At 40.5% G+C, this 23,696-nt stretch overlaps 1 protein-coding gene across 1 annotated transcript; it reads left to right on the top strand.

Annotated features, from left to right (window-relative positions):
* The first annotated feature begins 449 nt into the window (after window positions 1–449).
* On the top strand, window positions 450–21,332 carry LOC311255887 (HHIP-like protein 1). Its single transcript, XM_084350548.1, has 14 exons — window positions 450–1,685; window positions 9,341–9,605; window positions 9,913–10,192; window positions 10,297–10,422; window positions 10,529–10,672; window positions 12,756–12,868; window positions 13,321–13,461; window positions 13,871–13,945; window positions 14,134–14,260; window positions 15,086–15,231; window positions 15,894–15,975; window positions 16,698–16,780; window positions 17,060–17,443; window positions 19,433–21,332. Exons 1-14 carry the CDS (start codon window positions 1,392–1,394, stop codon window positions 20,083–20,085), a joined length of 2,913 nt encoding a protein of 970 aa, XP_084206674.1. The 5' UTR covers window positions 450–1,391; the 3' UTR covers window positions 20,086–21,332.
* The last annotated feature ends 2,364 nt before the right edge of the window (window positions 21,333–23,696 follow it).

Raw genomic sequence — 23,696 nt, 5'->3', positions numbered from 1 at the left:
TCTGTTGCAGCCAAAAACGATGCAATAAAAGCAGTGAAAATGAAGCAAGACGGGAAAAAAACCAAACCAAAACAGTGAGCTGACCCCTTTCACGAGCAGTCATGCAATCCAGTGTTGATATAAAAGTATTGTTTTAAATTGCTTCAGTAAGTTATAAGAAAATGACAATATGCAGCTACAAAGATGACAAAGCGATGTAATTAGATGCAAATGTTGGCGGGTTCTGGTCTTCAGCATAAGATTTGGATTTGTGCCTGGAGAGTCCATTGGTGTCTACTTCCAGCACACGTCCTGATCCATCTGACCACACACACAAACACACACACACACACACACACACACACACACACACACACACACACACACACACACACACACACACACACACCAGTGTGAGTGAGTCTGTCTGGAAACAGCAGAGACAGAGAGGAGGGTCTGGGAATGCTGAAGAGGGGGAGAGCCGCAAGGGAGGAGAAAGGTGGAAAGTTGCAACTTCAGGGCAATATGGACCGCATGCTATGGGAAGGAATGCATGTGTCTTTGTAGGAGAGTGAAAGAGCAAATGAAAAGAAGAGGAGGAGGAGGAAAGAAGCAAGGAGGGAGGGATCTAAGCTGAGGCTGCAGCGTGGCTCCGTGTCTGAATGAAAGAGCCTCTCTCTCCGACTCTCTCCTGCTGTCTGTATGCACGGCTCACGTCTGCTGCAGCAAATGAGCACATGTCCAGAGCAAACACAGCGAGACTCTCCAAGTGACGCCGAGCTGGAAGTAAATATTTTGCAGAAACGACGCCTGAAGGTGCAGCTTTAAAATTTCAGATGCCTTTTTAATTTAGCCCTCTTTCTAAGAAGCTGGATTTCTTCTTAGCTATCTGACTGCTTGTTTTTGGAGGATTGCTTGGCATCCAGACTTTTTCTGTATTTGGAAGATTTGGAGACTCTCTCTTTCAAGAATATGTTGTGATCCACAGGTGTTTTTGAAGATACTCTCTCTTGGTGGCTTCACACACCACCTGGACTCACCATCAAAAGATACGGATCAGTTTTACCTCATTTTACTGTATGTACACAGAGCGATCTGTTGCACTTTGTAGGTCTCTGGCCAACTTGCAGGCACGTGTGATGCTGGCTCAGTGTGTTTGATACACACACACACACACACGCGCACACACATGGTTGCCTGAAGAGAACAAATGAGGACAACCATTACTTCAAACCTTTTCAGAAAATTTAACTTTGAGTCTCACACTTGTGCTTGACAGACGCTGGTGGAGATGTAACATGTACATTGTCTTTCAACAAGTCTTCTCACACATTATAGTGCTGCTTTGACTTACTGCATAACTGGATCAAGAATTGAACAATCCTGAACTGAAGGACAGCATCATCCACACCATGACCCTGCAGACCTCTAATTTGCAGCACGCCTTCTTCCCTCACCTCCGTCTCCTCGTCCTGCTGTTGCTCCTCCAGGCCTGGCGGGGTAGCTGTCACCCCCAGTGTTTGGACTACAAGCCTCCGTTTGAGCCCCAGCAGCCACTGCTCTTCTGTAAGGAGTACTCCAAGTTTGGATGCTGCGATGTGGAGAAAGACGAGGAGATATCAGTCCGCTTTTACAGCATCATGGAGAACTTTGACCATTCAGGCTACGTAACCTGTGCCAAGTACATACGAAGCATCCTCTGCCAGGTCAGAGAAACATTTAATTACTCTAATACTTATTATAATTGCTGAGCTCTCCTCTTACTGGGCATCCAAATGTTATGTAGATTTGTTATCAGTCGTATTTGATTTTGTGACTTGTCAAGATTTCACTTGATAAAGTAAAGATATACCTGACATACAGTCATTTTCACTGTGGAATCCACATGAAAGTACAGTTTGTGTTGTTGTGACTGCACGGTCATAGAGTTTGTGAACCTAAATATGTCTCTTCTGCACGGTGCAAATTTGTCTGACTGCGGATGTTTGCAGTCCTAACTCGGAAACTTGGTTTTGGCGTCCAATGTATTACACCCCTATGAGCACAGTCTGCATATTAAGTTGAAGAGCAATAATAATAAAAATAGTACTAACAATGCCATTTATATTTCAGTAGATGACAAATAACCACAACAAGCCAGTCTGGAAACTGTGGTGTGGTTTGTTGGTGAGAACCTGATCTCAACAAAGTGCAGTAACCAACAAAACATGTGCTTTATTGGCTACACATCTGTTAGACAGTGCTTACTCATGCTTAGAGAGCTGCAGCCTTAACTAGCTTTCATGTGTACTTGATAGGTAAACTTGTAATTGGGCTTTGCCAAACTAAACAAACCAAATAATAGAGTGCAAGGAAACTCTCCAACTTGTGGTGAAGTAACCGTTTGATGGGAAAGTTGCAGTTAAATCCTTTGAGCCAAAACTCTGAAAGTACATTTTTGACATAGTAGCGCACTATGAGATAATAAAATGTTTCAGAAAATCTAATTATTTACTTGAAATAGTCAAACAATAACTTGGCTCACATTTTCTTTTGCAGTCTACAAATAGTAATCCATGATTCATCAAGTTCAGATTCCCAGAAATTGTTTAGCATCTTGTCTTGAGACATGAGTTCACTGGTCTCCAGACCCTGACGCAGAATGACTCTATGAGAAAAGATTCAAAAGCACATTTAATTTCCCCCCTCCCACAAAAACCACTTCAAGGGTTTAACTACTCTAAATTTAGATTTTGAATTGAATTAAAGGGGCAATTTGTACGATATGGACAAGATTTTGCTTGAAACTTTCAAAAAATTAACTTCCATTAGAATCACAATGTGAAGACACGACAGTCTTGACGTTTTGTCAAAGATTTCTATGTACTTTGCAGAGATGTCTAATTAAGTTGCCATGCTAACCAGCTAGCCCCAGCCCGTCCTGTCTTGTAAAACCATAGTTCAAATTCGGTATTTCTACTCTGTCTAATAAGAAAACAAGTAAACTGTCAAGAAAGGACATATTGGTTGATTTTGTTGAAATAAGTCCTTAATTCACAGAGTGAGATGGGAAAATATTTCAGCTCTCTAAGCTGTATTAGCAAAGCTGCCAATGCTAGTTTCAGAGCCGCTGTAAATCACCTCTGTACTGTGTGCCCTGTCTTCAAACTGGCATCTGTTGGTCTCAGAGGCTTCGCACAGTCTAGCCGTCTTTACAGACAATTATCTGCGCCTGGTTAAGCTGAGTACCACTGTGATCCGAGGTTGTAGTCCTGGCAAACTTCAGACAGCTAATTACGCCACTAACCCAACGGCTAACTGAGTTAATTAGCTAATGGTAGCTAACTACATCCAAAGAGTATAGTGAGCAGCAGTTAGCAGTCAGGCTGCCCCATGAATGTTTGGAGCAACCTTTGAATTCTGGCCATATCTTACAAATTACACCTTTAAGCCCAATTAAACTTATACATATTTCCTTCTTGCAAAAGCACTGACTCATTCTACATTAGCCTGAAGAAACTTTCTAAAGTTAAATGTTACTATGTCAATTTTACCATTAATACAGTAGAAACTGCCATTTCCTGAGTGAGATTGTGGTCTGTTTAACTGTTTTGGGAATGTTATGTCATCTAATGGACATTTCTATTTTAGAGTTGCCATGTTTTGGTTCCTATTTTGAGTTTTCTAATCTTAAACAGATCCCAACACTGAACTCCCTCCTCTAAATCACTGGCAGAATGAGTCCCACACACTGATTGCATAATTAGGTGCTAACTTAGCTCAGACACTACGCTACGTGCACATGGTGTGTGTTGAATGAACGATAGGTGCAGCACAAATTTAGCCTGGCACAAACACTGGAGATAAAATCTTCATTCTTCAGATGCCAGAACAAACAGGCTGCCCTATGAATAACACTTTCATCTTTCATACCAACACCAAAATAGTGGAAAAAACGTACTTCTTGGCAGTTTATTACATCATAAGCTATGTAAAGACTGTTACAAATCATCTGACTTCCAAAATATAGGTTTCTATCATTGTGATAATTACAGCCCTCAGTGGTTATTTCCAAGCAGTGCAGGCTGCGTCTTGAGTGCAATAACAGCGCTGCAGCACGTACGCCGGAACAGTTCGTTTAGGTTTGAGTCAGAGTTCACAGCAATATGATAAACTTAGAAAGGGGTTTCTCTTCTTTGACGTCACGCGGAGACCTATACTTAACCAAGCTTTTTTAGAGGAACTGTTTGAATGAAACTGTTGTTTTGCAGGCATTTTTTGATTTCCTAAAGGCGCGCATTTATTTTAAAAGTCAGATTACAAGTGGACAAAACTATTTTGGTTTTCCATTTAAAAAAAAAAAAAGGAAAAGGTTTTAGTCTTTAGGGTTAGTCAAATAAAGTGCGCTACAGCACTGAGCTGTGTTCTTTCTTTGAGCTTTGAAGGAAGACCCAGTCTGCGGTTGTTCGTGCCCAGCTCGATGGTTTGAGGCTAAAGATGCCCCGACGGTGGTCAACTTACCCCACTGCCAGGGCACTTACACTGGGTAAACCCAACACACTGAGGCCCTCTGTTCAGACTGCACTGCAGGAGCTTCCTGGCACTGATATCAATGAGACAGTGAAGAGAGATGGAGAGTGAGACAGACAGATAGAGAGACAGACAGACATAGGGGAAAATGAGTGAGTGTGTGAGGGAGACAGGAGGGAGATTGTCATCATCCCCGAGCTTAACTAACCAAACAAACAACCATTTCCTCCTCTAGCCAGGGGTACAGGATATATCAAGTTCCTGCAGGACAGAGGGGGGCAGAAAGAGAGGAGGTGGAAAAGCAGGGAAAAAGATAAAGATATAATGAAGCAAAGCTAGATGAACCGGAAAAAACAATCAATAAACTCTTGACAGGCACATGAAGATTTAGGGTACCTTTAATTAAAACATTAAAGAGACAGTTCCTCTTACCTTTAGTTCAATTTATCCACCGATTGTTTTTGCGTGAGAGGCTGAGTTTGGAGATATTGGCTGTTGAGATGTCTGCTTTCTTAGCTTTGGAATTAGATGGCACTCAACATGTTAAATACAACCAACAAGTTTTTTGATGGGAGAAGGCCATAAAAGTGGCAAATTTCCTGTTGAAAAGAATGAATGCAGTAAATCTGACAGAGATCTTTGTGGCACTGGTAGCCTGCTGCATAAACAGGGGGATGGGACATTGGTGGGACCCGTTGCCCATGGCTGGGTGCCTGTTCTCAGCTGTCCTTCCAGGGCCAAACACACCCCTGGGTGCTCTGGGAGTCCACTGAAGGGAGGGAGGTCTGTGGGCCACGATGAATTTACTGTTTAATCACACCACAAATAAGAAAATAATTAGCCAGCGATCATATTTTTTCATAACTATATGTTCAGTGGTTGTCTGGTGTAAATGTTGTGTCTCAGTATTGTCTTGCAGTTAGTTTGTAAAACAAACAGCCAACAGCGGATTGTGAGCTGTAGTTTCCCTAGTAAACACACCAACCTCTTCTGCTGTCATCACTGCAGTGTCTCTGGACTGCTTAGCAGTCCAGTGGCATGGCAGCCTGGCAGGAACCGGTAGAGTGGATGGTGTGCCTATCCAATCTACCTAATGAGCCCCTGAGAGAATCAGCAGAAGACCGGGAAGGAGGCCAAAGAGATAGTTGTGTTTACCGGGCAAAACAAAACTCATAAACCACTATAGCAGAACCGCAACAAAAACAAACAAAAGCATCCTACACTATGACTAAACAGTTTCAGTCAAGCGTAGAGACCCAACCAATGAATACAACCAATCAGAGGCAGAGTCTTGCAAGGTCTTGCAAGAACACCAGTGTGAGCAATAATGCTTCATACTCACTACAGCGTGAAATGTAGTAATTAATGGCGTCCTCCGTCACTGAGCTGTTACGTTAGTTAGCAGACCTCTCCTCCATCTATAGATGTAAGCTTCATTCTGCGTGGTGACACGGAAAGAAAGTAGTTCTGCTGACAACATCTGTGGAGTACCCACATCATGATTTCTTGAAAGAGACATTACTATTGAGTTTTTCAAATGATGCTTTGAGCACCACTAGCCAAATGCCATCTAGTTCTATTATATTTGACATTGTTATGGCCAATATCTCCAAAACTCTGAAACTCACGACAAAACAACCCTGATGAATAAATAGCACTACAGGAGAGAAGAAAAGTATGTATTTCTACAATAATGTGCACTGCTCAGTCTTTTTAATCGGAACACTTTGGCTGAGTAAAATAAAGACAAACAACAAAACCCACCTGAGGCTTCTTCAAAACCATTTAGTGAGCACTTAACAGAACAACAAAACATTGAATTAACTGTTTTCTCTGTTGCATTTTAAATAAGCACATTTCGGTGGTGTGTTTCTGCATGTTGTAGACTGTCCTCAGCAGGTATAGCTGCTCTAATAGCAGCACAAAGCTGCATGTTGCATGTTAAAGTTTCCAAACAACATGAAGATGCAAGATACCACAACAAATCTTGATCACACTCTGTTGTTTACTTAATTTCCTCCTCTGCCCACAGTCATGCATTTTGGTGCTCAGCCCCCACGCCCAGCTTAATCTAATTCAGTAATTTACTCTGATTGGATCATGTCAACTTTTGTATGCAAATTCCTCTCTGTCCATTTTTCTGTGAACTCACCCTTCTAGCCCTCTCTTTCTCTCTGGGGGTCCAGGTTCGCACACACCAGCCATCTGTTTGCCATGACTCTTCTCCTTCTCGAATATAATAAATAAAACCTAGCAGACCTTTCAGTGCAGTATGGAGAGTCAGTGAGGAAGAAAAAACGACTGAAAGAAAAGCTTTTATTTTCCTGTTAAAGTTTGAATCTGAGTCTATTCTAAACTGTACAGCGTAAACACCAAATTATGGTAGTTTGAAGTGGCGGCATTGTTAGGGAACAGATGTTAGTAGTAACATGCATTTATCCTACCCTATGATAGTAGGAGCCAAAATGAGAGAGCGCCTGTTTTTTTTAAATTCAGTGGGTCAAATTCAGACACCTTTATGTGAAACATCTGAATGAATCTGGCTTTAAATACCATGTAGTCACATCTGCTCCACATCCCAGTCTGCTGCAGGAACTGCTTCCATCGACAGACCCAGCAGCTCAGACTGAACGCAGCTTTTGTTTTGGCATTTAAAAGCTGCTTCACAGGAAGGCTCTGATCTCTGCCCAGAAATGTACTTTCATGTCATTTCACAAAGATTCTCTGTTACAGTTAGCTTCCCCTTTCTCTCTTTTTAGTCAGCAATGATTTATTGATGATATTTTACTTGGGTCATTTTAGGGTTCCCCTGAGGCGGAAGAGCAGCGGAAGCAAAAACATTTTATTTGTTAAACAGTATATTATCTTGTGGAAATTATTTGTATGCTATCATATTCAGAATGTGGCCATTATATGATTACTTGCAACATAGAAGTTCAGGGAATTATTATGGTACACAGGCATATTTTGTGAATTGGACAGGTGAGAAAATCCAACCACAGGAGCACCATGGGAGACATATCATGCTATTTCATTTGTTTCTTTGTGTGTTGTATAGGTTCTTGTGCAAATAAAAGATCTTGGAAGTTAAAAATGCCATAGTTCGCGCCAACAGAAGCTCTTCTCTTCCACAGAAAACACTGCTCCTGAAACGCCTCGTCAGTGGTCTTGCCTTTAAATCTGTGGCTTTGTGACATCACACTACGTCACCATGTCACACATTTGCACAATTTATGCCTAACGGCTAGTTTGGCACGTAAGAATTGATTTAGCTGCTCTGTTGACATTACTGCAGAACAGAATGAGAAAACTGAAGTGTTTTTTTTAGCATTAAAGCATGTAAACATAAAATGATAAACCTGGAAATGGGTAATAATAGGTCTCCTTTCAATTGTAGGCTAAACTGAGACAGGACTAACTGAATAATATCAAAAATATTTAAATAGATGCACAAACAGAAACACAGACAGACCAATAGATTAATAACTTAATCAACATAAATACTCACAGAAGCACATGCACACACAGACTCAACTCTTTTCTTCCCTCTCTCTTTTATATTCATAATTAATAACGTGTCATGATTAATCGGGTATTTTAAGTTTGACATGCACAAAGAAATAAAGGCAGAAATTATTTATAAGCAGGAGATCCAGGCTCAAGTGCATACACACATGCAGCAGAGTCTGACTGCGAAGGTCTACAAATAAAGTTAAAGCTTCTTGTGTATTTGTGCATTTTCAACCGTTTCTTCTACAAGATGATCTGTCTATAACTAAATTGTTTTTAGAACTATGTTGTGCTGTCAACATAATCGCTGCCTGGATTGTGTTCAGAGATTTCTTCGAGTGAATAAACTGTACTGGTGGTTGTGGTGGATGGCGGACATGCAAAGGGCACACGAGTGACCAGGGTTTGTGTCCAGGCCAGTCTGTGGCTGGTATTTTTTGGCATTTCTGTTGCTTCTGTGTTAGTTTAATGTTTTTCAAAAATATACAAAAAAACAGACAAAAAAACAACTTGTCTGTAGTGACCTTGTTTTTAAGTCCCCAAGACTGAATACAAAGTTATTTTGAGCAATAACAGCGCCACATATATTTATCAATCCTTTGGACCTAGGAGACAACATTTGGTTTTAAGGCCTACAACTGTGGACTATTAATCAGTTTAAGTCAGTCTAAGTTCTTCTGACGTGTGCTAAATTATTAAAACTTTTTGCCTGCGGTTACTTTCCTTCGCTAAATTCCAAAGACAAAAAAAATGTACTCATCTTACCAATCATCCACTACAAATTGATATGTCACTCTATAATCTGGCACACAAAACGTGACGGATGTTGCTTTTTAGCACAAGCCCGGGAAACGTTTCTGAGTAACTAAGTGATCGTTCTGTGCTTTGGGCCCTGTTTCCTGGTGATGATCTTACAGGCTGATCTGGCGCTGAGTTAAAGAGCACCAGTGGACCACATGATGGTTTGGGTGTCGTGGCTCCCTGTGCCTTGAGCTCACCATTTTGGGTGTGGACGGTGTGGTTGTGACTTAATCTATGACTGGACCTTCCAGGGATCCATTTATACCAGGCTGCACTCAGACAGACAGCCTGTATATAACCCAGGCCTGACCAGTCATAGTGAGGCGGGGAGGAGCTGTGGTGGAATAAGTGCATAAATCCTGTATTTATAGTACACGAATGTCCTTAACTCTAGGTACCTCTGAAATAAACACGTTGCCTTAAAGGAGAGTTAATATGTATAAACACTGATGGAGATCTATGTAGATGGAACCAGAAGTATATATATATATATAAGACAATTTTCTACTTTCTAGCTGTTAAATCATCTTTCCTTTTGTAGGAGTGTTCACCATACGCTGCCCACCTGTACGACGCCGAAGATGCCAACACACCTATGCGGATGCTGCCCGGTCTGTGCGGTGATTACTGCTCCGACTACTGGCATCAGTGTCGCTACACACTCAGTCTCCTGTTGGAGGACGTGGGTGGGCCGCACCAATTTTCAAACCTGACTGCAACCATAGAAGAAGATCGCAGAAGGTTCTGCGACTTCCTGGAGCTGAAGGATAGGCAGTACTGCTACCCTAATGTAGTTTCAAACGCAGGTATGGTGTTACACGTTGGCAGCAGCAACACTAACACCAGTGAACGCTCCAACATGTCTTAACAGTTAAGATAAACATTTTTAGTTGCATAAACATCCAACATGAACCAACAGGTTGTCATAGACAGAAACTTGCACTAACTAGAAAGTCTAATTATGATTTATGAGAAGACGTTGCCACTCCTTAGTCTGCATATTATGTCTGCTGTGTGGCAAAAGCATTTTGTTTTTGTGTGCTGATAATGAGCCATTAATCATGTCCTTTTACTCCTGGTTTCTACGTCCGGTGTCCTCTTTTCTCTCCCTAGAGCTAAATGCTAACCTTGGCTTTGTCCGTGAGGATCCTAAAGGATGTCTGGAGTTATGTTTGGAGGAGGTTGCCAACGGGCTCCGTAACCCTGTGGCCATGATCCACGCAGACGATGGAACTCACCGGTTCTTTGTGGCGGAGCAGCTAGGTTATGTGTGGGTGTATCTGGCAAACGGCTCCAGGATCGACCGTCCTTTCCTCAACCTCACCCGCGCTGTGCTCACATCGCCGTGGGCTGGAGATGAGAGGGGGTTCCTCTGCATAGCCCTACACCCGAGGTTCATACTTTCAATAACTGTACCTCTTATCTGTGTTGTGTCTTACCTGTTTTGCATCAGTGTTCTTATGTTAAGTGTGACTTCTGTTTTTCTCCTGTGCGTAGGTTCACCACCGTCAAAAAAGCCTACGTGTACTACTCTGTGTCTGTCAAGAAAGAGGAGAGGATAAGAATCAGCGAGTTCACACTGTCAACACACGATGACAACCAGCTGGACCACTCCTCAGAGAGGTGAGACCACACTTTTAGTTGTAATGCAATATTTGTTAATTCTGGTATGTGTGTATGCCAGTAAGTGTTTGTCTTATTCATCCACCTGTTGTGTGTCTTGCCTCAGGACCATCCTCGAGGTGGTAGAGCCGGCATCCAATCACAATGGAGGACAGCTTCTATTTGGCCATGATGGGTATCTGTACATCTTCATTGGGGATGGTGGCCGTGCTGGGGACCCATTTGGAAAGTTTGGCAATTCACAGAACAAGTAGGTATAATTTAAAGGGACAGTTAACGGCAAAATCAGAAAGACATATTTTTTCTTGTACTTGTAGTGCCGTTTATCCACATAAATGTGTTTTGGTTGATATCCCCAAGACTCTGCAACTCACACCAAAACATCTAGATGGATAAATAGCACTACAGGTGGGAGGGAAACTGAACTGTCCCTTGAACAAAGACGATTGAATCAAATTCCTCAAGCAGCACACTGTTGGTGTAAAATGGTACAAGAGCCAACCTGAAAAAAAGTGATTTATCATGACATGAGTCTGGTAAAACCTTGACTCTCTCTCCTTGCAAAGCTTTAGTCTTAAATGTAATTAAACATAATATGGCAAAATAAGATAAACACATCCCTTGGATTGCTCAAAGAGGTTGTTAAATTTTAAAATGATACAGGTGCTCACCATAAAAGAAGTTATACAATCATTCTCGTCCAGTTAGAACCAGCCAGCTCTGCCAAAAGTGAGTTCCCATCTAAAATTAAATTCCAGTTAAATTAAGTCTAATGAAAAGGTTCAAATCCTCAAAACTGTGCAGACTCTTAAGGTTTTCAGTGGCAAATGATAGCTTTGTGAAGACTTGTTATCTTCCACTTATGAGAACTCACATAAACTGAGGATCTGTTTACACAAATTATCATAAACATGTATCCTTGATACAAGTCTGACCCTGCAGAGCAATCATCACTTTACTCGAATGTTCATTGAAATCTTCTCTCATACTGTAGATGTGCTACTGATCGACAGATATCATCTTACACTTTACTGCTGGATTAACCAGGCAGGGAGAACCTGTGGTTTATATAGACCAATAGAAAAATAAAAGGATAAAGCACATCATTGTTTGATGGGAGTTGTAACAGTTTAAAAGTCAAGGAGAGGTGGCGTGATGTGTTAATGCCAGGAGCAGTGGACGCATAGTTTCTAAAAGGAGCTTTTATTAAAGGGGCTGGAGGAAATAATTGCCTTTCCCTGTGTTGGTAAACATTACTCGCCTCTCAAACCACATGACCTTTATATTATGTCATTTGATCTGTTAAACAGATAGGTCAGCTGTATCTTTAGGCAATGTGTTTGTGTCCGTATATGTTTATATATACACTGTACACATGTGACGTATATGTGGGTATGTGGATGGGTGTTTTTCATGAACATCACTCAGCTATAAACTACAACTGTCACTCTTCATTTTCGTTTGATAAACCCTCATTGACCCAAATGTCACTTTATTGTTGCTCATCTGCAGGACACACATTGCGCAATACTCCAAGGTATTAGTGTGAATTGTGGGGCTGAAAAATACCTGGACCACTAGCTAAACAATTCAATCAATGTTGCAACAATAATGTAAATAAATAAAGAGAGGCGAAAGCTAAACTTGAATATTTAAAAAGGTATTGTTTGTCCAAATTCAGAGCAGAACTCGGGGAAACCCTCTGATGAACAAAACATTAATTTAGCATTCAACTATCAGCAGCAGGTTACAAATGGTTTACATATCATTTAGAGAGGTTTATGTGAGATGCTGACACCGTTTCTCCAGACAGTTAACGTTTAGATCTTAAGCAGTTTCTGAGGGCTACTGTTGACATGCTGCATTAGCCGTTCTGGGAATGAGGGAGGTTACACCCTGCCAAGTCTAATATTGACACTACACATTGCGGACCGCCACACACTGGTGTTGGGAGGAGAGAGAGAGTGAAAGTTGGGATTGGAAAAGGGGATGTAAGGCGAGAGCAACCAGGGCAGAGGGAGGAGAAGGGTGCAAAGTAAATGAATTGAGGAAAGAAAAGAGGGAACAGGAAATTTAGCTCAAATGGCTGGACAGAGTGAAAGGTGAAAGTAGAGTGGAAGGTGTTGGATGTAGAGGAAGAATGATTTGATTTCTAAGCTGCAAGGCAAGTTTAATGCATAAGAAGATGCAATATGTAGAATCGGCAAAGATGGAACAGCGTGACGAGATTTGGAGCAGTTAAAAAAAATGTTAAATGTAAGTTGAAAAGGAAAGTAAAGTTGAAGCCTGTCTGAATCTTTCTCACACTCTCACCTTCTCTCTGTGTTGGATAGGTCAACGCTGCTCGGCAAGGCGCTACGTGTTGATATCGACGACAATGATGAAGGCCCCCCGTACAGCATTCCCTCAGACAACCCGTTCTTGTCGGAAAAGGAAGCACGACCTGGTAAATCCCTTAAAATATCCTGTGTGGAGTCACTGCTACTTTTCTCTAAGTTTGTGTTGCTGCTGTCACTGTGAAGTGAGGCACTTGCCTAACAGACCCTTTATGTCAGACACTTTTCCATCAGCATGATTTTGAAGCTGTTATTTTAAAGGTAGAAAAGTTACATAATGTTGCTTTGAGGCGCCACTGTAAACATGAATCTATAGTTTATTTTAGTTGTCATCATGTGGGACTGCAGTGGGATTGTCTCATCTTACTGTGGAAAACATGACTGAGTAAATGAAAGTGAATGTCGTACTAAACACTGATATTTTTAAACACGTCTTGAGGCCGTGACAAATACAAAATCACTGTTCATTCCAGAGATATATGCCTTTGGGTTCTGTATACAGCCGCAAAAACGACATCCCCTTTACACTCCCCAAAGTGTAAATTTCTTTCTTCCTTTGCAGAGATTTATGCCTATGGAGTTCGCAACATGTGGCGTTGCTCCATCGACCGCGGTGACCCCCTGACAGGCAGAGGCCGGGGCAGGATGCTTTGTGGCGACGTAGGCCAGAACAAATATGAAGAGGTGGATCTCATTGTGAAAGGTGCTTTGGAGAGATATTTTATTTTTCAGTATGAATCCCTCTACTTAGGTTATCACACTGACAGCTTTCAAGTTTTTGTTTACAGTCACTTCCACTCTTGCATGAGAAGGTTGTCACTTTCGACTCATCACCATGTCACATACAGTTAAACTGTTCCCACAGAGACCACACAGACAGTGAGTCAGACTTTATAGTTTAACCTCCATCCTCTCCCTAACAATTAAGGTGAATGGGATCTGGTTATCCAAAAAGGGCAAGAAATAAACATCTAATTACAGCTGGTGGGGCATAATCTACATTTTTCTTTTCAGCCAAACAATAGTTATATAATTAAGATTACATTTAGTGAGACTGGTACAATAGTTTTGTCCCTGAGATTTTTGCACTAACTTGTCGTTCATGTCAAAAGGAGGTAACTACGGATGGAGGGCCAAAGAAGGTTTCAGCTGCTACGATCGGAAACTCTGTCAGAACTCCTCGCTGGGTGAGTCCTTGAACTAAAACAAAGACTTACACAAAGCAGCTTCACCAGAAAGTGAAAAGATTTATGATCTGTGAAGGATTAAATCGTTATAATATATATACTATTACTTTTAAAGGCTGTGAAAGCTTCTGAACACTAATTTTAGCTGAATTTAATCTTGATGAACAGATGTGTTGTTCTCTATCTAGATGACATCTTGCCAATATTTGCCTACCCCCACAAGTTGGGCAAATCGGTGACAGGAGGCTACATCTACAGAGGCTGTCAGATGCCCAACCTCAACGGACTCTACATCTTTGGGGACTTTATGAGTGGGTATGTGTTTCTGCTTCCCTCTCATCAATGGACAGAAAACCAGGGTCCAATTTGTGGTCGCTGTAATTGCAACATTTATCACAAAATTAAGCCTAATTCAGAAATACATTGATCTGTCTTTGTCCAGCACTAGCTGCCAATATTACATTTCTGCAGGAAAGGAGTTAACAGTTTAAGGGCCGCTGTTCTGGGACCTTAGTGTTTCACGACAGCACCACCTACCTATTTGGATGACCAATTTATTGGTTTGCTGATAGTGGCTCAGGCTCAGGCTCAGGCTAGTGGCACGACAGGCGGATCCACAGAGGTGTGTGTCTTGAAGCTGAGGTGGAGGAGGCAGGGTGGCAGTGGAGCTGGAGCTCGGAGGTTGTGCCAGCTCTGGGAACAATGAGGAGATTTCAGGAATGAGACGAGTGGTTCAAACAAAGTAACACTGAAGCAAAAATCACAAGAGTTTAGCACAAGTAGTTTTGCCATAGATACCACGATGATAAGCGGGAACAATCTGGCAGCAAGTACTTAAGCTGAAGCTGATGAGTAGATGGGCTGCACATGTGTGAGAGGCAGGCGCTCCAGCCAACCAGGAAAGCCACACCCAGCCTCCGAAAAACACCCCACAGCACACAGACACAAGAGCTCAAGCAAAAAACACAGAAGAAACACTACACAAGTCCACAATCATCACACATGAACTGTTACTTACTGTTATCAGAGGCAACACACACACTCTAAATGAGGAGTGATATAAGCTTCACTTATGTTCATATTTACAGTTTAAATGTAGATGTGTATATTTGTGTTTAAGTGCTGTTTTTGTCTGTTTAGGCGCCTGATGTCTCTGAAGGAGGACGTCAGCACAGGTGAATGGCAGTACAATGAGATCTGCATGGGGACCGACCAGACCTGCAGATTCCCCAAACTCATCAACAGCTACTATAAATACATCATCTCTTTTGCTGAGGATGAAGCAGGTATTGACTGTGTGTGTCTGTGTGTATACTTCTCATGTATCACAGACCTTATTCAGATGTGGCCTCATTGTCACCTACACATTATCATGCATCATTAAAAAGGAAAACGTGAATGAGGTCGGTGAAGTGTGTGATTGTGTGGGGGATTATGTAAAGTGTTTGTTTCTTTAAAGCGTTATTTTTCTTGTGAAAATATTAATATGCTGTAATATTCAATTACAATGAAACTGCCTCCGTTTCTGAGGAGTTAAGGAGTTATTTGACTGTAAATCTGGTTTGAATCAAAGGGACGTTGGATTTACTAGGAAGAGTATTGGACACATGCTGCTGCTCTTAAATAATCTCTCCCCTCCCTCTGAAAGTTTCTTGGAGGAGACTTAAGTGGAAAAGTTCAAACAAAGTCCAAATCCCTTCTGTGAACACACATTCTGTAACTTCTTATGTGTCTGCTCATCTTTCTTTTCTATCCACACTCGCTGTAAATACCTCCCTCCCTCCCACTTCCTTCCTGTCTCCCTGCTATTCACCATCCCTCTCTTTCATTCTTGTCAAACTTCTTCTCTCTGTTTTGACAACAAATCTTCCCCTTTGTCTTTTACTCCGCACTCATCTCTGTCTGCCTCACTCTCTGTCTCTCTTTATCCTCTGTCCGTCTGTTCTAGGTGAACTGTATTTCTTAGCCACAGGAGCCCCGAGTGCCACAGCCAGAGCGGGACTCATCTATAAGATCGTGGACCCTTCCAGGTAGCCGACCATCACTTCAGAAGCATATCACCTCAGCAACAAATACACACATGTAGAGTAGGAGTGTGTGCTGTAGAAGTTTAGGTTCATGTTCGGGCTGTTAAGTGTTATGATGCTGCTCTTTCTTGATATATATTTATATATACTATATACGAATACGAACATAATATGCCAATATCAGCTGACACATCTGCCCCATCAATTTCATCACTGTTAGCTCGAGTAACAGTAGAACAGCTGATCTCAGATCACATTCAACTTTAACTTTATTTTTATAGCGCCTTTGGTGCAAAATTGCAATACAAGGTGCTTAACAATCAAATGAAATTGACACAAATACAATGAAAATAAAACAATACAAAAGCAATACATTGAAACAATCCAATAAAAATAAGCAATTGATAAGAAGATGTTAAACTGGACATAAGAGAGACCAGACTGGTATAGTGAATATGATTAGATTAAAATGAACTGAATTACAAAAAAGCTTAACTATAAAGGTAAGTCTGGTTGATAGGGATGTCCTCAACAAGGACCATAGACACTAAATGCTGCCTCACCGTATTTCTTCATCTTCATCTGGGGAACGACTAAAAGGCCAGTATCTGAAGACCTGAGTGGTCTAGATGGAGTATTCAAAGTAGTACTTTCAAAAGCTACAGAACTCAAGGATGTAATACGCTGCATGTGTGTGCTAATTTTTTTCTCTCCTGTCCACCCAGGCGAGCGCCACCAAGAAAATGCAGCATCAAGCCTTCACCTGTTAAGATAAAAGGAAAACTGATTCACTTCCATCCCAAAGAAGGTAAGGGAAATCTTCAAATAATGTGTCTTTTTGGCTTCTCCCAAGATGTTCAACTTTTTCTTTTGCTGTTGCTCTGTATAGAAACGTTATACACCAACACTATATCAAAACCTCATCAATGCTTTATCTGTTGAACGCTCACAAACTAATCATGCCAGTTATTCTCATTGTCTTGTCAGTGTGCAACACATGGTTTAATAACATGGACATAAGTATCAAAGTCTGGTTAGGTTTTGTTAACTTTGCACAAATGTCTTTTCTTCGTTTTCTTGTTTGCAGAGTTTGTAATCAACAAGAAACCAACCACCACAGCTGTACCCACGACAACCACGAGAAAAACTACAACCACAACAAAAACACCAACAAGAAGAAAGACACCTATTATAATAATAAAGCCACCAATGCCAACGAGAAGAACGATAAGAAAACCAACACCACCACCACCACCACCAACAACAACAGAAGCAACAACAAGAAAAACAACAACGAGAGAAACACCACCACCAACAACAAGGAAAACAACAAGAAAAACACCTCCACCACCAACACCGCCAACTATAAAAGCAACAACAATTAAACCAACTACAGCGACAACAATAAAACCAACAACCGCACCAACAACTGTCCAGATGGCAACAACCCCTGCCCCAACCACACCCACTGGTAGGCCTACTGGTGCACCTGTTTACCCAGCCAGCTCCACTGATTACCCATCCACCACTAGGTCCTCCATTCACACAACCACTAGGTCCACTGTTAGGACTAATATTCGACCCACCAGTAGACCATCGCACACACTGGTGCGAGCAGAAGCCACCAGCATCAAAGCAGGTGGTTTCTTCTACTGCGCTTTATTTTTGTTTTACATTTTAACTTGCTAATCGCTAAATGAACATTTTCCAACTCTCCATGCAAAATTCTCAAATGGTAGATTCAGCGCAAATTATTTTCTTGTGATGATTAATATATATTTCAATCATTTTATGAATAAAAATCACAGCACTTTTAAATTAGAAACTATATTTTAGTGCAGAATTGTTGCAAGGTCAGCTAAAAATAATAATATGTAAATAAAACAGGACAAAATATTTAATAATGTAATTAGTTTGGCAGCTAAGTCTAAGTTGGTTTATTGTAAATATTGATTGGGACATGTTTTGCTGACTTCTGGTTATATACAACTCAATAATAGTATTTCTTGCATAGAAACAAGTCTAATATATTTATCTTAAATTATTCTATGGGTTTTTTGCAGCAAAGCAATAAAAGAAACACTTTACAATCCACTAAAATGACTGAACTTATAATTTTTACTGTTTTAAATTATTATTAAGTTGGCCATTTTGATAGCATTTGGTTAAATAGTTTTTTACCTTAAAATTTCTTGCCTGTATTATGTATGCCTATATTTACCACTTCTTTTGTTCTTTTACTAACGCTTCTTAACCAGTCTTTGCACTACATTTGCATCATCTCTGCACTTGAAAAAACAAACAAACAAACAAACAAAAAAAAAACATTATCTGGGTGGACATAACAGATCGAGTACTAGTATTTGCTTTAATACTGTTCATCCCTGCAATCAAGATGTTAGACACTTAACATTAACTACAAAAGTGTTTCGAAGTCTGCTTTTTTTGCCCATGCAGATGGTTTTGGAGAAGATGAGCTTTTTGCACTAGCTTGTGTTAAACTTCAGGGGAGTTAGCTAAACTGGCATTCATTCCGACTTTAATTCCTGCTAGCATGTTAGCATGTGTTCTTTGGCTGGTACAAGAGTATAACGCAGGATAAATGGTGCTATTTATGTGTTGGGTATTTGCACTACTTTAATTTAAATCAGGTACTTCATTTTGAATAAATGGTTCTGCATCAGCCTCAGTTTGGACATTCATCTTTGTGTGTCTGTGTTCATGTCTTTTCTTTGCCTGTCTTCAAGAATAACATTACTTTGAATAGCTGTAGTGAAATCTGAGCTTTGTGAAACAGATTCAGTTCTCAGTTAAGTTCATGTTCCGATATTTCGGGAAATACGCTTTTTTTTTTTACAGATGTAGTTGAGAAGATCGATACCACTCTCATGTCTGAGTGTTAAATATAAAGCAACAGTTAGCAGCCTAGCAGAAAGACAGGAAACGGGGAGTAGAGGCTGACCTGGCTCTATTAAAAGATAACAAAATCCAACTACAGTCTCTCTAATTAAGATGTTCTTAGATTAGAACACATTAAAACAAAAGTGCAAAAGTGTCCAGGAAGTTACTATGTCAAAAAGTTGTTGGGGATAGCCAATGTAAAGCCACAAATATTTGTTTTTACACTTTGGTTTATGTACAAACAAAATAAATAAATAAATAATAAATAAAAAATGTTAATTAACCATAGAGGTGCTAAATGAGGGATTTTATCAACTTTGGACCAAGCCAGGCTAGCCTTTACTCCCCGTTTCCAGTCTTTATGCTAGGCTAAGCTAACCAGCTGAAGGAAATATGGCTACAGATATTACGGTGGTATCAAACTTCTTACTTCAAACTCTGCAAGAAAACAAACAAGTGTATTTCCGAAACAACCATGACTGTAAAGCAACAATAATCTTTAACCCGTTGTTAAACTACATATCTTTAAATAAAGAGGGTGATTCTGTCTCTCCCTCAGGTTATCGCACAACCGTCATGACTGCAGCCCTCTCTAGGATTGCGCAAACCCCAATCGTCACCACACCCCCAACCAGGAGACACGGGAGACCCCTTCAGTACCCTTCTTCTTCTACATCCCAACCTTTAAACCCAGTACATCCTTCTCCATTCACCTGTTCGAGCCAGAAACCTACGGCAACAGGCTACAAGCCCCAGATCAACACAACACTGCTTAAATCTCAAGAAGACAAGCTACGGCTTGGAGAGAAGCTGGAAATCGCTGTGGAGGGTAACCAAGTATTTAAGAGGCCTCGAGGAAGAGGTCGCAAGAGAGGAAGAAGGCTGCGGGGAGGCACAGTGCGACTGGTGAGCCCTGATGGCTTATTGGATCGAGGCAGAGTGGAGATCTTCCTCCGAGGCGAGTGGGGGACAGTGTGCGATGACCTTTTCACCTCCAAAGCGGGTACCGTAGTGTGTCGACAGCTCGGTTTCACGACGGCGTTGGCCGTTATGAAGAGGGCGGCGCTGGGGGAGGCGGACAAGAGCGTCAGGATTCTGTTGGATGACGTGGAGTGTGAGGGAGGGGAGAGGTCGCTGCTGGAGTGCAAGAGATCCAAGGTTGGGAAACATAACTGCTCACATGGTGAAGATGTAGGAGTGATCTGTGGTTAACACGGAGGCCTGAGAAGTAATCGGAAATAGAGGATATTTTAGGTATTTGAACAAGACTGCGCACTTTTGCAATGTTGGTGATGTCAGTTTACTATTTCCATGAATTGTATTTTTTCATGTTTTCCAGTGTTGTTTGTTCTTTTTTTATTTTTTTATCCTCTGCTAAATGCCAAAAAAATGCTCATGTTTATCACTTTAAATACTTTCTGTGTTTATTTCAGATCGAAGAATAGAAGATAAGAGTTTCTTCTAAACTCACTCAGCCCACTGCTTTGTAAAACCTAACCAAGCTCACAGTGATACTGTATATCAACACAAACTCAATTTCAGTTACACTACTTAGGTATACCTAGCTAACGTGTTCTTGCGGACTTGTCAACTAATTTTAACCTCTGTGTAAGCAGGTCATATTGACAGTTGTCTCGTTAGTTGCCAAGAGTTCAAATAGTCACCATGTTTTTGTGCATTGTTTGTTTAAAGGTCCAGTTTGCAGGATATAAGTGGTAATTAGCAGTGAGGTTGCAGACTGCAACCAACTGAATAACCCTCAGTCTCCCCTACAGTGGCCATAAAAACATTGAAAAGTGATTTGGCACTCTCTAAAACCAGTGTTTGATTTGTCCATTCTGGGCTACTGTAGAAACATGGGCGGTGCAACATGGCGGACTGCTCCCTCTGTAGATATAGAAGGCTCAGTCTAAGTTGAAAAAACATAATGATTCTTATTTTAAGGTGATTTTACTCCAATGAAAACATACTTATGGTTATTATATTCCATTTCTGCCCATAGTTAACCCTAAATCCTACACACTGCACCTTTAACAACTTTTAAACCTGACTTTGACTTTTTTTTTTTTTTTTTTACTCAAAATTGGTCAGCATGGACTGAATGAGTATTGAAAAAAACTCATATTACCATGTGTTGTGTTTACATACTGTACTTAGAAATCGATGAGGCAACAAGAAAACATATCTTGTTAAAACAGTCGAGTGTTTTCTATGAAGATTTATGTATTTTTGTATTGTATAATTTCAGCAGGTCTATTTTCTAAAGCAGTTTATATATATAGAATTTGCATTTTGATACATTCTTGAATGTAGTTTTAAGATAAAAAAAAAAAATCTATGAAGAGTTTTACAAGGAAATGCAGGACATTCGGTACGATGGATGTAATAAAATGTTTCCAGTTTTATACAAAGAGGGCACAGAGTGCTCGTGATATGAATAAAGTTTTACTGCAAAATGACTTCCCTGTTATTCTCTATTATTCTCTTACAATGTGCTATAATGTGGTGAAGAAGGATGACTCACATTGATTCACATTGATTTTTCTCCACACACACACATTCTTACCCTGTGAAACTCAAACTGTTCCCGCTGCATGGCTGTGAATGAGATGGAGTCCTTGTTTCCCACAGTTTTATCAAAACTGTGTTTACAGTAGATCTGAGAAAACCATCTGGGAGTTTTTAACATCCCACCTTTTCTCACCTTGTCACTGTGATGAAGCAGAAAGAAAGAATGGTGAAACAGCAGATGTATAATCATAATCAGCATTGTGAGAGCCGATATCCAGCGACCATGTGTTAGCCAGACGCTGTACAGTTCTCAACATACACATATGCACATGAGGTGACCAGATGGAAACAAAGAAAACTTTTCCCTGGGTTGTGATGAAGCCGTTACAGTTTAAAATGAAAACGATGACGTTACTCCCAATACAAGTATTCTGCCTGTGTAACTCTTTTGTGGGGGGGGAGGTGAAGATTTCTTGTCGGCATTCAAAGTATTCAACAACATCTCGTGACCTGAAAGAGAATTTGTTTTGGGGGTGAGAAGGTCGTGCTGCCCTGCCTCCTCACGTACAATGCTTTCAATCTATAGACAGAGGGAAAACAGACCAGAGCTGACTGGTTATACTGTCGCTCCGCATTTCAGTAAGGTGAAAGGCAGCACACAACATTTTCTTAATAATCTCTATTTAATTTTAAACTGTTAGAAAATGTGAAATCACTGCATTTCCTGTATTTTCATTGTGTGCAACATTTGCCTGTTGAAGTCTGTTATGTCATCACAGGCCAACACAAGAATAATGTATGAACAGATGGCTGAATGGACGTGTAGTGATGTTGCTGCTTAGACAAATGAAAGAATAAATTAGCCTAGCTCATGATGAACACTTAGGCTTATGTGGGTGGAAAGTTTCAAGTCTGATGCGTGCGAGAACACAGCCAGCTGTGATGTCACTCTAAACCTACACTTAATAAAATATACATTACATGAAGACTGAATTTACCTTACTTTTCTTCATTGCACAGAAATCACTCTGCTGCAAAATATTAATATCACACTGCAGTAGTGCCAAATCTGACAACACACACATCTTGAAAAGTTGCTTTATTCAGATATAACACAGATAACACACAGAAACTCACCAATTAGGCCAATGTGATGGAGCACAAATGCATTTTATCCCTAAAATAAAGAAAATGTGGGCAGTGAATATGAATTTATAGTTCATTACACACCAATAAACTTAATTAGGTGCAACACAATGCTCAGTCAAAGAGGTTGGCATGAATGAGTTAAGCTTTATGCACATATGTGTGAACACACGTGTCTGTCTGTGTATACTGTCATATACAGTATAGTGTATGAGTGCATGTCAGCAGGAAGTCATGCTGTGAAGTCCAGCTTGCAGCTCATTTGACCTGAAACTGACTGAAGCAAAAATATTTGAAGATGTGAGTTAGTTTTTTCTTCTTCAGTCTTCAGCCAGTCAGACAGGTAAGCAAAGGGAGGCACTAGAGTGAATAAACAGGAGAGATTAAATAATCAAAATATATGTTTTTATGGACAGAACTGTTTTAGGCTCTATGTGTAATTTTTCCATATAGTCTGTTTTAATTTTTACTTCCACTTCCAAACCAGAGGGAGGCAGTCATGTATCAGATTTTATATGTTACAGGAACACTGCAGAAGGATCATTCATAAGAGACAGTTGTTTCATCAGTTTATGGTTGTGTTTTATATGATTTTATTTCATTTTTTTCAATAGCAACACCATTCAATACAACCAGATCCATTAAACTAACTCAGCCATGCACACCAGAGGCGTGATCAAGTATTAAGCACCAACAAACTGAACTATCAGTAAACATTATTCAACGTCAGAGCATTGTCATCACACAGTAAACCAACATTGTAACAGAACATGAATAACTGTAAGTCTTGGGCCTGTTAAAGAGGTCTGCTAAACAGAACTTAACTCAGGCTTTAACAACTTAACATTAAGTGAACAGGCCAAAATGTTCTTATTCATTTAATGCTGGGCTACAATCCAGCATGAGAAGAGTGTACAATATCAGGACTTAAAGAGGGTTTCATAAATCTAGATAACCTGTTGTTAAGTGTTTTCTTCTCTTGTCTTCGCCTTGTCTATAAAAATAAAAATACAACAATGAACAAACAACAGCAGCTATATTCTGTGAAATAATCTGGTGCTGATTACAGATGAAAGTGACCGCCAAGGGGAACATATACTATTTAATGGATGATTGAAACAACAGTGTGCCACAAAGAAAAATACTACCACCTTGACTACAAATAC

Source organism: Pagrus pagrus (genome assembly GCF_965226575.1).
Source record: "Pagrus pagrus genome assembly, chromosome: 4".
In the NCBI taxonomy this organism is placed as follows: domain Eukaryota; kingdom Metazoa; phylum Chordata; class Actinopteri; order Spariformes; family Sparidae; genus Pagrus; species Pagrus pagrus.
Note: the sequence above shows the minus strand (reverse complement) of the source record. Positions and strands in the feature narration are given on the sequence as shown.